Consider the following 15000-nt stretch of genomic DNA (forward strand, 5'->3'; position numbering starts at 1 on the left):
TTAAGTGGGGGCGGGGAGAGTTCACAACCCCAGTCGATGGCAGACATGGAATGCTCCCAACTAAATGGGGATTTCCATAGGCCATTGCACCCTGTGCCTCGCTGAGAGGGGCCAGATTCTGGCTCATGGTTCCCGGTAGGCTGAACTCCAATTGACTGATGCCCCAGACTAATATTACACATATCAATCCGATAGCTCCTGGGAACCGAAGGGGCTTCCCTCACAATATGTAGTTTGAATAAGACGTATTTTTAAGTTAATATTTGTGGATGTATGGAACAGATAAATGCAGTTTACATTATTTCTTAGGGAAAAATTCAATATGGTTTACGAATATTTGGTTTACGATCTGTCTCTTGGAATGGATTAAATTCGTAGACCGAAGTTCCACTGTAATAAATATTATACAATATAATGCACAAACTCAGTTATATGTTAGGGTTAAAATACTAAAATGGCATTTCAGAATTTCAAAACCTCACCTTAGCTAGTGAATGTCGATGTCTAGTATAGAGATCCTTGAGAGTGAGCCCTAAAGCAGTGGCTAAAGAATGTATTACAAGGTGGGCCTGGGCAGTAACCATCCTGTCAGTGTGGACCAGACACCTGAGTAACAACACTAACATTCCTCCTGTCATTCCAACACCCGGGTACCTGTCAATGTTTACATTCACATAGGGCACTCAACATTTTCATATTTTAGAATATTTTATCTTCAAGTTAATGTTTTACATATATAGTTAACAATAATTCACTCCATTAAACTCTTTGGTACTAAATTTCCCACCTAAAGCAACCACTTATTTACGTGTATGACGCAAGTCATACTTTTATGTAGTCTAATGATGCTGTAAATATATAAAAACAAGTTGTTGCACCCAAACACAAATAAGGATTTAAAGTAGAAAATAAGAAAATATATGAGAATGATAGCATTCTCACTAGCCCACGTGTCTCACCCGGCAACAGTACTCTACAAATTACAGTTTCGTTTAGAGTGCTTCATATTGAAAACAAAGCAAACCATTTAAGCTGCACTTATCAAAGACCAAAAGTCATTACCATTTTATCAGTAATATTGTTACTATCATGAAAGTTTTATAGTCATTACGGATTCTAAAGCAACTATAAATGTGAGGGATTACATAGTAATTATACAGCTGACAGCCCTGAGTGTTAGACAAATGTAAAATCATACTTCACTAGATGATGCAAGGCTTCCAACACAGCTAGAAGGGATTTGCTCGATGTAGTCTCATCTGTCTCGCTTTTCTTCATTAAATCATTAAAAAATGTTAGAACAACCTCTCCTTTCAAAACTGTTGTACTTTTTGAATCCTAGGAAAAAAAATTTGTTATATCAGAAACTGACATTGTTGAAGTGATAATGTTTAATTACATTTAAAAAACCAGCGTTGAATGTAATGAAACGCCATTTTCTGGGTGAGCCCCGGAGGCTCTCTGGAGCTTATCGAGCAAATGTACTTTATATTAGACTGAGACATTAGCTATGGAGTTCAGACCTACCAGGGACCAGCACCAGAACCTGGCCCCTTCAGAGAGGTTTCACGGAGCAATGACCCTGGAAAACCCCCTTGTGGTTGGGGGTTTTCCTTATCTACCATCGACCGGGGTTAGGCACCCAGAAAGGTAGGCATAACAAAACAAGCCCCACATGGTAAGAAAACTAAAACAATAAAACAAACAGAGTTAGAAACTCCCTACAATCCCAAGGAAATAAGCAAACATCACACTTTACTGCCGCGTCACTCGTCTGCGCAGCCCTCCCCTTTCCAGGAGTGGGAGAGGGGTGCCTCGGACCTCACCGCGAAGACTGTCTAGCACCAGTTCGGAAGCTAAGTTTCAACCAACGCGAAAAAATTGCAGATTGGTGGGAGGGAGGGTTGCCAGGGAGCCTCCAGGGCTCACCCAGAAAATGGCGTTTCATTACATTCAACGCTGTTTTTTTGTGGGGAGCCCCTAGCCCCTACGGCTCCCTGGAGCTACATACCCAAAGAGAAGGAAAAAAGGGACTTACCCGGGAAGCGGCCGCCACAAACTTTTCAACACGAAGTTGAGACAACTGGCAGCAACCTGCGACCCAAAGCAACACATGATCGCCCAGGAGCAAGCATGTTCACCAAGTAATGGGTGGCCACGATCCTGTTCAATCTCCAAAATCCACTCACCCGAATATGAACCCAAGACATGTTACTGAACACATCAAGAGAAAGCTGCAAACTTCCGAACCTTATGGGTGCGAGAATAGACCGCAGGCTGGCTAGACTTAATAACCCTGCAGACAACCTGGGAGACCCGAGCCTTGGAACAGGGAACGAGGGAAACCAGATCAACCCAAAGCACATCCCCAGCCACCCCAGCCAAGGCGCGCAGGTAACGGCGAAGATCCGCAACTGGACACAACGCATGATGCATCCCCGGCAGAACCGACCAAGCATCAATGACCCCAGGGGCTCCTCCGACCCCAGGATCAAAAGAGCAGAAACCCCTGCACCGGAAGAGGGCATGAAGCTCCCCTAACTGACCCCCAGGGGCCAATGCCAACAAAAACAGGTCCTTGGGAAAACAATCCTGGACCGAAGGGGCCACCACAAACTGAGGAGAGGAAAGATAAGAGAGCACCCTGTCCAAGGACCAGGACGACTCAGGTAGCGCATTAGCAGGCTGGAGGTGAAACATAGCATGAGAACGCTCACGGAACGGGGCAGATGTGACGTCCATCCTGAACGCAAGCTGGAGCAGCTCCGCCAGCGCCGCACGATACGAGGCAACTGTATTAGGCATCATATGCCGGTCCTGAAAAAGCCAAGAAAGAAAGGACAAGACAACCCGATCCGAAAGAGAAGACAACTTATGAAGAGCAAGAAATGGCGAAAAGAACGCCAAGAAACAGACGAAGCACTCAGGTGGGACACCATCAATGAAGCCACCTGATCACCATAGAAATGGTGATAAACCCGCGTCAAAAAGACCAGACGTGAAGAGCAGAGGAGAAGGTCGAACCAGCCCCGGACCGGTCCAACCTGCTGAAAAAGGCAAAGCCGCAGGAAACGTCCCAGGTTCGAACACCAAGCAAACAGCACCGGAAACCAAGGCAGGGCCACCCACCAAGGGGCCACAAGTACTGCTCTCCCTGGGTAGGACTCCAACCAACCCAGAACCCAAAGCAACAGCTTGACTGGGGAAAAGAGGTACAGATAACCCCACCATGACCAGTCCTGCTGAAAGGCATCCACCACAAACGCCTCGCAATCGGGGAAGGGTGTCATATAGACTGGGAGACGCAGAGACCAGGCCGACAAGAGGAGGTCCACGTCCAGGAGACGGTACGTCTGGCAGATCCAACGAAACGAGTCGTTGTTGACCGTCCATTCCGTGGACAGGGCAATGAAGAGAGACAGGCTGTCTGTCAGGACATTGGACACTCTTCGGATATGAACCGCACGGAGAGCCAAACCCTGAGAATCCAGCAGATGAACCACTCGAAGGGACCAATCCCAAAGAGGCAAGGACCAAAGAGAACCCCCGTGGTTCAGGCAATGAACCACCAGAGAACTGTCCGAATGGAGCTGGATGGTCGAACCAAGCAAACTTCTAAAGCTGAACCCCTGGGACGTGTCCACTCACGGGGGCCAAGCAGGCGGCGCGTACCACCAAAACACCTATATATAGAGGAGATGGGCCCCTAAAATAAACAGGGGACAACCAACCAAAGGCAGACCCCCCTCCCCACCTGGCAGGAAAACAAAAACAAAAGGAAAAAACCCACAAAAGGACAACATACCCAGGCAGAACAGAGCCGGCTGCTATAAGAGATGATAACTAGCTGTGCAGTACCCTGCAGTGTATACCAGTGAAGAAAACTACCTCCTACCCAGAGGCAAACAAGAGCAACAAGACCCCAGCTGATTCCAAGGGTGGCCAAGTACCAAGCAGTAAAAGACACAGCGGAGGTAGATCCCAAGGTGACTTGTGGAAGGTGGCCCCAAGCCCTAAGGGCAGTACTTACAGGGCACCTAGGGAAGGAAACCCTAGGCACATGCAGCCCAAGTACTGTAGAATATTATTCCTGGCTCTCGCACCACCTGTAGAGACATACCACGCCACAAGGCACGTAACTGTAAACAAAACAGGAGCCAGAGGCACCCGACCAGCCAGTGTTACATCAACCAAGAACTGCTGGCTTGATTGCCGATGCGGGGGTCTGGGGCTCCCACTTCCCATTTCCAGGGAGGGGGGGGGTGGGGGGAGGTTTGCGCAGATGGCAGCGCAGCGACGTGATGACATCATGCTAGTTTGCTAGTTTTCATTTGGGAGTTCTGTCCACTCGTTCGGCTTTTGGTAACAATATTTTCACCAGAATAGGGGTTTGTTTTGGGGTGCCAATCCTTCTGGGTGCCAGACCTGGTCGATGGCAGACATAGATTGCTTCCAACTACACGGCGGTTTCCATAGGCAACCTCATGCCCCTCTGAGGGGGACCAGGTTTTGGCCCCTGGTCCCTGGTAGGCAAGAACTCCATGAACTTTGACTGATGCCAGAAAGCTAATACTTACATATCAGCCAGGATACCTCCAGGGAGCTGACAGAGCTCCCCCCCCCCCAAAAAAAAAAAAAACAATACTAGCAAACTAACAGCTGGTGAGAAACATCAACTCGCCACATGATAGCATATAGCAGGCTGCGCTAGCCATAGTGCATCCCTCCAGCTGAAAATCACACCCGTACCCAGAGCAGGTTGGAAAGCCATGATGCCCAATGCACCCCAAAGGCGAAGACTACCACAAATGAGGAAGTCCTTAACGGGGAGAGGGTCCTGAATGCCCCAGGGAAGATAACCATAAAACGCAAGAGCAATACTTACGGAGCACCTAGGAAAGGTGTTCCTAGGCACGTGCAGCTCCAGTACACTATAACACCTGGCCAATACACAGCACAAGTGCAGGAACAGCCACACAAGATAAATTTCCAGAACAGGAAACCGAGGCTAGAGGTGACATCCGACCGCCAGCACATCAATTCAAGAACTGAATGGTGGGTGGCCAGGCTTCCCCTTTTCCTGCATGGAGGAGGTTGAACAAAGCGTTGCTTGTTCATTTTCTTTCTGTGGGAGTTCTTTTGCTCTTTTGAGGATGTAGGTCACATTTTTAACCAGACTGTGGTTTGTTTTGTTTTGCCTACCTATCTGGACACCTTCCTTGGTCACTGGCAATTATGATATAATTTAAAGGTAAAGTGTTTAAAGGCCATTACTCCCTGCTCTTCTCTGTGGGGTTCCAGGTTCTAGCTCCGATCCCCGGTAGGCATAAGAACTCTGTGACTGATGACCCCACCTGATATAGCACTGTATCAGTTCGCATAGCTTCAGGAAGCTTTCGAGGCTTCCCACAGAAATATATGTCATGCACAGAGGCATTCAGAACCCATCATTGTCTCATGCTGCTACAGACAGGCTGGCTTTCAGGAAGGCCTTAAAAATACACAAAATAAAAAAATTTACCACCAACTGGAAAATGTACAATAGGCCAATGCCAGTGGCTTGTTTGTAAGACCACACACAGGCAGCAACAGAGACGTAAAATGGTATTAGCATGGTGCAAAGCGTGCGACGTGCCCCTTTGAATGTCCACTGAATCACAAGAATATCACACACTCCAGAACTTTTAAATGTTAAATAATGGTGCAAAAAACCAGCGTTGAATGTTATGAAACGCCATTTTCTGGGTGAGTCCCGGAGGCTCCCCGGAGCTATCCCAGGCTGATATGCTAATGTCAGACTTTGGCATCAGTCATGTATATGGAGTTCTTAGGCCTACCGGGGACCACGGCCAGAACCGGGCCCCCTCAGAGAGGCAAGGGGAGCAATGGCCTATAGAAGCCCCCGTGTTAGTGGAAGCATTCTATGTCTGCCATCGACCAGAACAGGCACCCAGAAAGGTAAGCGCCCCAAAACAAACCCCTATTCTGGTTAAAATTGCTACCTAAAACCGAACTAGTGGATAGAACTCCCCAACCGAAAACAAGCAAACTAGTGTGACGTCACACACTGCCGCGCCGCTGTCTGCGCAGCTCCCCCCTCCCCGGGAGGGGGAAGGCGGAGCCCCAGATCCCCCGCGCCGGCTACCCACACCTCAGTTCTTGAGGCTGGATGTCAAAAACGCGAAAAACCGCCGACCGGAGGGAGGGAGGGATGCCGGGGAGCCTCCGGGACTCACCCAGAAAATGGCGTTTCATTACATTCAACGCTGGTTTTCTGGGGGGAGCCCCGTCGGCTCCCCGGAGCTAACTACCCACAGACAGAAAAAGAGGGACTTACCCGGGAGGCGGTCGTCGCTCACCCCTCAACTCGAAGCCGAGACAACTGGCTGCAACCGCCGATCACAAAACATGATGCACCCCCGGCCAGACCAACCAAGCATCAACCACCCATGGACCCCTCCTGAACGCAGCAGTCTCATTCTTCGCCAGAAAAGAAGGAGACGGCTGCAAACGAACAAAACTATCACCACGACCAAAAGAGCAGAAACCCCTGCGCCGGAGGAGAGCATGAAGCTCCCCTACCCGACCCCCAGAGGCCAAAGCCAACAAGAAAAGTACCTTGGAAAAACAATCCTGGACCGAAGGGGCCACAATGAAACGAGGAGATGAAAGGAAAGCGAGCACTCTGTCCAAAGACCAGGACGGCTCAGGCGACGCATGAGCAGGCCGGAGGTGAAACAATGCACGAGACAGCTTGCGAAACGGCACAGACGTAACATCGATACCGAAAGCAAGCTGAAGCGGCTCCGCCAGCGCCGCACGATACGAGGAGACAGTGTTAGGCATAAGATGACGGTCCTGAAACAACCACGAGAGGAAGGACAAGACCACCCGAACAGACAAGGAGCTAACACGACGAAGACGCAAAAAGAAACGGAAGGACCGCCAGGAAAACTGCATACTGCCGCCGAGAAGAAGCCCTCAGGTGGGACACCAACAAGGAGGCCACCTGATCACCATAGAGATGATGATAGACTCGAGTCAAAAAAACCATACGCGAAGACTTGAGGAGAAGATCGAACCAGCTACGTGACGTACCGGCCCGATCTGCTGAAAGAGGCGGAGCCGCGGGAAAAACCCTCGGGTTCGGACACCGAGCAACCAGCGCCTGAAACCAAGGCTGGGCCGGCCACCAAGGGGCCAGAAGGACAACTCTCCCCAGGTAAGTCTCTAAGCGAGTCAGGACCAACAGCCGAACCGGGGGAAAGAGATACAGGAACCCCCACCTCGTCCAGTCGAGCCGAAAGGCATCGACCCCGACGGCCTCGCAATCGGGGAAGGGCGCCGCATAAACGGGAAGACGCCGCGACCACGCCGACGCGAAGAGGTCCACCTCGGGGCACCCGAACGTCTGGCAAAGCCAAAGGAAGGACTCGTCGTCGACCGTCCACTCCGTGGAGAGAGGAACGAAGCGAGACAGGGCGTCGGCCAAGACGTTGGACACGCCCCGTACGTGAACCGCCAGGAGAGCCAAACCCCGAGAACTCAGCAGACGAGTCACCCGAAGCGACCAACCCCAAAGAGACAAGGACCGCATCGAACCCCCGCGGTTCAGGCAATGAACCACCGAAGAGCAGTCCGAATGGAGCCGAATCGTCGATCCGCGGGCCACCCGAATCCTCCCCAGAGCAAACCACACTGCCGCGAACTCCCGCACCGTACTGTGAGCTCGACGGAAGGACGGATCCCAACGCCCCTGGCCGGCCTGGTGAGCACTGGTCACAAAACCCCAGCCGAGAGACGACGCATCTGTGTACACATCGAGCGAGGGCTCGGGTAGGCGCCAAGGCACTGAACCCCGAAAAACCCGAAGAGGAAACCGGTGACGCAGCAACCGACGCAAGTCCCCCGGGGGTCGAACTCTGCGATCGCGAGAGAGGCGGAAGGGGGAACCCCGAAGGAACCAGAACAGCCGTCGAAGCCAAACCCGACCCGGCGGGTAGACCACCATCGCGAAGTTCAGGCTCCCGCACAGCCCCTCGAGCAACCGCCGGGTGACCCGAAGGCCCTCCAGAAACAGACGAAGGCGGGACCGCAGCCGCAGGAGAGACTCCGGAGGGAGAGACAAGGAGGCGGTTCGAGAGTCCCACACGAGACCCAGCCATGTCCGAACCTGAGAGGGAACCAGATGGGACTTCCTCCAGTTCACCAAGAACCCGAACCCGGCGAGCTGGGAAAGAACCAAATCCCTGGCTAGCAAGCAAGCTGACTGGCTGGGAGCCCAAACCAGCCAGTCGTCGAGGTAGGCCAACACTCGAACACCTAGGAGACGCAAACGAGCCACCACAACCCGTGTAAGGCGTGTGAACACGCGAGGTGCCAGGTTCAACCCGAACGGGAGACAACGAAAGCGGTAACTCAGACGCCCCACTACAAAACCGAGCCAGTCCCTGAACCGCGGATGAATCGGGACATGCCAATAAGCGTCCCGGAGGTCCAGGGACACCATCCAAGCTCCCGACTCCAAGAGGAGCCGAACCTGAGACAGCGTAGTCATCCGAAAGGAGGGGCAATGAACCCAGGGGTTCAGACGGGACAAGTCCAGAATGAACCGCAGGTCCGCGCAGTCCCGTTTCGGAACCGGAAACAGACGGGAAACCCATCTGAGGGACGACATCGTGTCGACGACGCCCAAGCGTACCCACTCCAAGACGACTCGACAGAGCGCAGGGGAAGAAGCCTGCCCTGCCAGCCCCGACCCCCCAAAGAGGGGAGGGGCCACCCAACGCCACCGCAGGCCGCGAGACACGACCCGAAAGGCCCACGAATCGTGGGACCAGGCGCGGGCGAACAGCGCAAGCCGCCCCCCCATCGCCCCGTCAAAGGAGCAAACCGCGAAAAGGCCGGCGACCCCTACGAGACCCAGAACCCCGCACAGCGCGAACACCGCGCCGACCAGACGAGGGAGGGTCCGCAGGAGGAGCCAACCCCAAACCTGACACCAGAGGCCTACCACGACGAGAGGAACCCCGAGCCCTGGCACGACCTTTCCGGGAAGACCCACCCCGGGACCCCCGGAAAACCAACAAGTCCGACATCGGACGACAAGCCGCCGACGCAGCCTGAATAAACTGCGCCACGGCCGACTCCCCAAACAGGAGAGGACAAAAAGGTGAAGAACGCCTAAGAGCCCAAGCAGATCCCATGGAGGAACCCAGCACCGCCTGCCGACACGCGAGACGGGAAGCATAGAACAGGGAAACCGCATCCCGCAAAATCGGCGTGAACAGCTTCAACAAGGCAGCCGACGAACGCGCAGCCGAGGACAAGGTGCCGGACCCCGGGACGGACCCAAGCGTCCCTACATCCTCCACGAGCCAATCCGAAGACAGCTCCAGGAGGGAAAAGAACCGCAAGGCCGAACACAAAAGGCCCCGAGCGCGCAAGTCCTCCGCCACGAGCGCCGCCGAAAGGGAGGGAACCTGCACATGGAGCTGAATAACGCCCACATCGCGGGGAAGGGCAGGGGCAAACAAGCACTCATTCAGGTACTCAAGTTCACCCCCCAGGAAAACCTGAAGCACCGTGGAAGCTTCCCGCCACTCCAGCGTGCGGGAACGACAGAAGGAATGCCAGGAATCCAGACCAAACAAGGGGCAGTCTGCTAGCCAGGACGACTCCGGAACCTCGTAACGGAGCCAGAAAGGGAACGAAGTCCCAAACCTGAACGTGGACGGATCCATTTCCGAGGCATAATCCGAGTCACGCAGGAGGTAAGCTGCAAAGGCCACTCGCACCACACCAGGTTGGATGCGATAAGCCGAAAACCTCCTGAAGGACGGAACCGACGTACCCGGGGGAACACGGAACCGTACCCGGGGAGCGGCCTACACCAAATCCAACTCGTACGCAGAGGGGGGGAAAGAAAACCCCACTCCTTGTAACAAGAAGCCCCGCTCAGTGGGAAGAAAAACCCAGGCGGGGTCCAGCGGGGCCCAAGGCCCCCAAGTCAGCCCCTCCCCAGCCTCGAGGTCCATCACCACAGGACCCGAGGCCGAGTCCTCTCCCCAAGCCCCAACCCCACAAGACAAGGACGGAGCAGCCGGAAAAGCTGGAGGAAGAGGGGCCCACTGGTCAGACCCTGAAGCTTCGGCCGGGAGACAAGACTCGTATGCCTCTGCCGCCCCCCCGGAAGGGGCAACCCCCGAAGCTGCCCGAGTCTCGAGATCAAGTAACCCCTGCTCCGACCCCAAAACCCTCAGACGCTTCGGGGCCGGAAGCAGGGGCGGGGGACCAGAACGAACAGAAGGGGAAGGACGAGGAGGTGCGGACTGAACCAGGATCGAAGCGACCCCCAACCCCAAGTCCGGGTCTCGAAAAGCAAAGCAGGGCAGCCCCGGGGCATCCGGGGAAGCAACCAACCGAGCGCGTTGCAACAGACGAAACCTAGACTGCAACGCACGTGCCGCCTGTACCCGAATAGAATCAGAGGATTGGGTAAATTGAGTCACAAGCAAGCAGCAACACTCACAGGACTCAGGGTCGAAAGTATCACCGACCCAACAGGCAGCGTGGCAGAGGCCAAAACAATGAGGGTCACCCTGAGACAAGGGGACCGAGCAACCCTCAAACTCGCACACAGCGAGTGGGGACTCCGGGGTCACATCCATCGGACCCACGCGCCCCCTAGGGGATTCCCAGGGGATTCCCAGGGTCCTGAGCGTTTACTTTAAGAGGACTCGCGCTCAGGTAGTCCCAGGCAGGGTGCTGCAAACCGGCGCCCAAAACTACCAAGCAAACTTCTAAAGCTGAACCCCAGGGACGTGTACACTCACGGGGACCTAGCAGGGGGCGCCACCGATGAGAACAGTGGAAGGGCAAAAACAAACTGAATAAAATGACAGAACCCCCCACCAGGCAAAAACAAAAAGAAAAACAAAACCCCGCAAGAGGACAGCGAACCCCAAGGAACAGAGCCGGCCGCGATGTCGGGAAATACAAGCTGAGCAGCACCCTGCGCCCCTACCAGTGCAAACTGCCTCTTACCTGCCGGTAACAAGGGAGAACAGAACACCCAAGAGCCCAACAGGCGGCCGAAAAAACCGAAAGGTAAAACGGACCAGCAAAGGCAGACCCCGAGGAGCCTGTGGAAGGTGGCCCCAAGCCCCAAGGGCAGTACTTACAGGGCACCTAGGGAAGGCAGCCCTAGGTGCATGCAGCCCGAGTACTGAAGATAACTCCTGGCTCTCGCACCCACAAAACTAACACCACACGCAAAGCACAGTGCAGTAGCGACACTGGAGCCAGAGCACACGACCATCGCCTATAGCATCAGCCTCAAGAACTGAGGTGTGGGTAGCCGGCGCGGGGGGTCTGGGGCTCCCCCTTCCCCCTCCCGGGGAGGGGGGAGCTGCGCAGACAGCGGCGCGGCAGTGTGTGACGTCACACTAGTTTGCTTGTTTTCGGTTGGGGAGTTCTATCCACTAGTTCGGTTTTAGGTAGCAATTTTAACCAGAATAGGGGTTTGTTTTGGGGCGCTTACCTTTCTGGGTGCCTGTTCCGGTCGATGGCAGACATAGAATGCTTCCACTAACACGGGGGCTTCTATAGGCCATTGCTCCCCTTGCCTCTCTGAGGGGGCCCGGTTCTGGCCGTGGTCCCCGGTAGGCCTAAGAACTCCATACACATGACTGATGCCAAAGTCTGACATTAGCATATCAGCCTGGGATAGCTCCGGGGAGCCGACGGGGCTCCCCCCAGAAACTTGTATATATATATTGAATGTATATATTTATGGATGAAAAATCTGGAATACATCAATATATTTACTGTAAAAGAAAACATTTTTTGTGTGAATAATTGTGACACAAATATGTGAGTGTATTGATTTTATGCAAGTTATATTATAATAGAAAATCAAGTGAAAATATATTGAACAATATCAGTGAAATTTTTTGGGATAAAACATGTCACATATGTTGAAAATAATGCGACAAGAATAAATTCATGGCAACTACTGCTGACTGAATGACGCATGCAATGCCACGGGAATGCACACTGCAAGAGTGAGCAAGATTGATGACATCATGGCAAGATTTCTCGTCTTGTTTACAGTAATGGTAAGTAATAATAATTTTTTTTCCTCGTGATCAGGCAACAGATTTTAACAATCTTTGACGGAAATTTAGTTTTTTCTTGCGCACAGTGGTGTTATTGGCTATTAATAGGCGCATCTCCTAGGGGTTAACGTAATAACACAAATTCAATACTGAACTAATTTAAAATACATGAAAGAAATAATTACCTGATTTGGCTGGCTTTTGTTAGAGGGACAGACAAGAGTTGGTAGCTGTTTACAAAGTGCACATACTACAGTCTTCTCCTGATGAGTGAGAAGAGACAAGTACTGGATCATCATTTGACTATTGACTGCTGTATGAGACACAACTGCTGGCAGGGCCTCCACCACCGCAATTATGATGCTTCTTTCTTTATGACTTAACAATTCCAAGAACTGTGATACCAGTGTGGGATCAACGAACTGGGTCTTGACCTTTGTGTTGGAGCTCGACTCTGTGCAAACTCTACAATCCAACACACAAGGGTTCTTGTCCTCTTGAACCCTGTAAAATTATCATATTAAATGTAAACAGTAATGTTTAACCCTATATATTGTTCTCTACTAAATGCAGATTACTAGGTAATTTTGTTACATCACTAGTACTTGGGGGAAGGGGTACCCGATGTTGCCTGAGTCTGTCTCCCATCTCTCCATCTATCCATCCATCTATCAATCCATCTATCTTTCTATGCATCCATTGATCCAGCAATGTTGGGTGTGGTTGTGAAGGCTGTGACCGTGAGGTCAGCTGAGAAGCAGGAGAGTAGAGGCAGAGGTCATTCTTGTGGAAGCCGCAGTCCTAACAAATCCTCCTCACCTTTCCACCTGTGGCAGCGATAATGAGAAGCCAAGCCAAAGTGGGAACCTGATGTGATTTAATGTTGTCGAGTTGAGTTTGCAGTGCGAGAGTATAGTATGGAATTCTGGGTGTGGGATGTTGTTGTGACAATTTTGAGTTAGTAATTTAGCCTGTGGGGACGAGTCATGGAAGGTGACCAGATACGCCCAGTGCCGGTATTGGCAAGGGTAGCCAAGTAACAGAATTGGGTTTGACATAGAATTTGTAATAACCTTAATATTACCAGTTTATATTATATATATATATATATATATATATATATATATATATATATATATATATATATATATATATATATATATATATATATATATATATGTCGTACCTAATAGCCAGAACGCACTTCTCAGCCTACTATTCAAGGCCCGATTTGCCTAATAAGCCAAGTTTTCATGAATTAATGTTTTTTCGTCTACCTAACCTACCTAACCTAACCTAACCTAGCTTTTTTTGGCTACCTAACCTAACCTTACCTATAAATATAGGTTAGGTTAGGTTAGGTAGGGTTGGTTAGGTTCGGTCATATATCTACGTTAATTTTAACTCCAATAAAAAAAAATTGACCTCATACATAGAGAAAAGGGTTGCTTTATCATTTCATAAGAATAAAATTATAGTAAATATATTAATTCAGGAAAACTTGGCTTATTAGGCAAATCGGGCCTTGAATAGTAGGCTGAGAAGTGAGTTCTGGCTACTAGGTACGACATATATATATATATATATATATATATATATATATATATATATATATATATATATATATATGTCGTACCTAATAGCCAGAACGCACTTCTCAGCCTACTATTCAAGGCCCGATTTGCCTAATAAGCCAAGTTTTCATGAATTAATGTTTTTTCGTCTACCTAACCTACCTAACCTAACCTAACCTAGCTTTTTTTGGCTACCTAACCTAACTTTACCTATAAATATAGGTTAGGTTAGGTTAGGTAGGGTTGGTTAGGTTCGGTCATATATCTACGTTAATTTTAACTCCAATAAAAGAAAATTGACCTCATACATAGAGAAAAGGGTTGCTTTATCATTTCATAAGAAAAAAATTACAGTAAATATATTAATTCAGGAAAACTTGGCTTATTAGGCAAATCGGGCCTTGAATAGTAGGCTGAGAAGTGAGTTCTGGCTACTAGGTACGACATATTATATATATATATATATATATATATATATATATATATATATATATATATATATATATATATATATATATATATATATATATATATATATATATATATATATATATATATATATATATATATATATATATATATATATATATATATATATATATATATATATATATATATATATATATATATATATATATATATATATATATATATATATATATATATATATATATATATATATATATATATATATATATATATATATATATATATATATATATATATATATATATATATATATATATATATATATATATATATATATATATATGTCGTACCTAGTAGCCAGAACGCACTTCTCAGCCTACTTTGCAAGGCCCGATTTGCCTAATAAGCCAAGTTTTCCTGAATTAATATATTTTCTCGATTTTTTTCTTATGATATGATAAAGCAGCCCATTTCATTACGTATGAAGTCAATTTTTTTTTAATTGGAGTTAAAATTAACGTAGATATATGACCGAACCTAACCAACCCTACCTAACCTAACCTAACCTATCTTTATAGGTTAGGTTAGGTTATATAGCCGAAAAAGTTAGGTTAGGTTAGGTTAGGTAGGTTAGGTAGTCGAAAAATAATTAATTCATGAAAACTTGGCTTATTAGGCAAATCGGGCTTTGCATAATAGGCAGAGAAGTGCGTTCTGGCTACTAGGTACGACATATATATATATATATATATATATATATATATATATATATATATATATATATATATATATATATATATATATATATATATATATATATATATATATATATGTCGTACCTAGTAGCCAGAACTCACTTCTCAGCCTACTATGCAAGG

At 49.1% G+C, this 15000-nt stretch overlaps 1 protein-coding gene across 3 annotated transcripts in view; it reads right to left on the reverse strand.

Moving 5' to 3' along the window:
- mei-41 (meiotic 41) overlaps positions 1 to 15000 on the reverse strand; it is a 641172-nt gene that overhangs the window by 449717 nt on the left and 176455 nt on the right. For all 3 annotated transcript variants that reach the window (XM_045729178.2, XM_045729176.2, XM_045729177.2), the window contains 3 exons: positions 12305 to 12623; positions 1199 to 1338; positions 483 to 654 (listed from right to left, as the gene is read on the reverse strand). In XM_045729178.2, coding sequence (XP_045585134.2) covers positions 483 to 654; positions 1199 to 1338; positions 12305 to 12623 — 631 coding nt within the window. The remainder of the gene's footprint in view (positions 1 to 482; positions 655 to 1198; positions 1339 to 12304; positions 12624 to 15000) is intronic.

This window comes from Procambarus clarkii, chromosome 77, assembly GCF_040958095.1.
Source record: "Procambarus clarkii isolate CNS0578487 chromosome 77, FALCON_Pclarkii_2.0, whole genome shotgun sequence".
Taxonomy (NCBI): domain Eukaryota; kingdom Metazoa; phylum Arthropoda; class Malacostraca; order Decapoda; family Cambaridae; genus Procambarus; species Procambarus clarkii.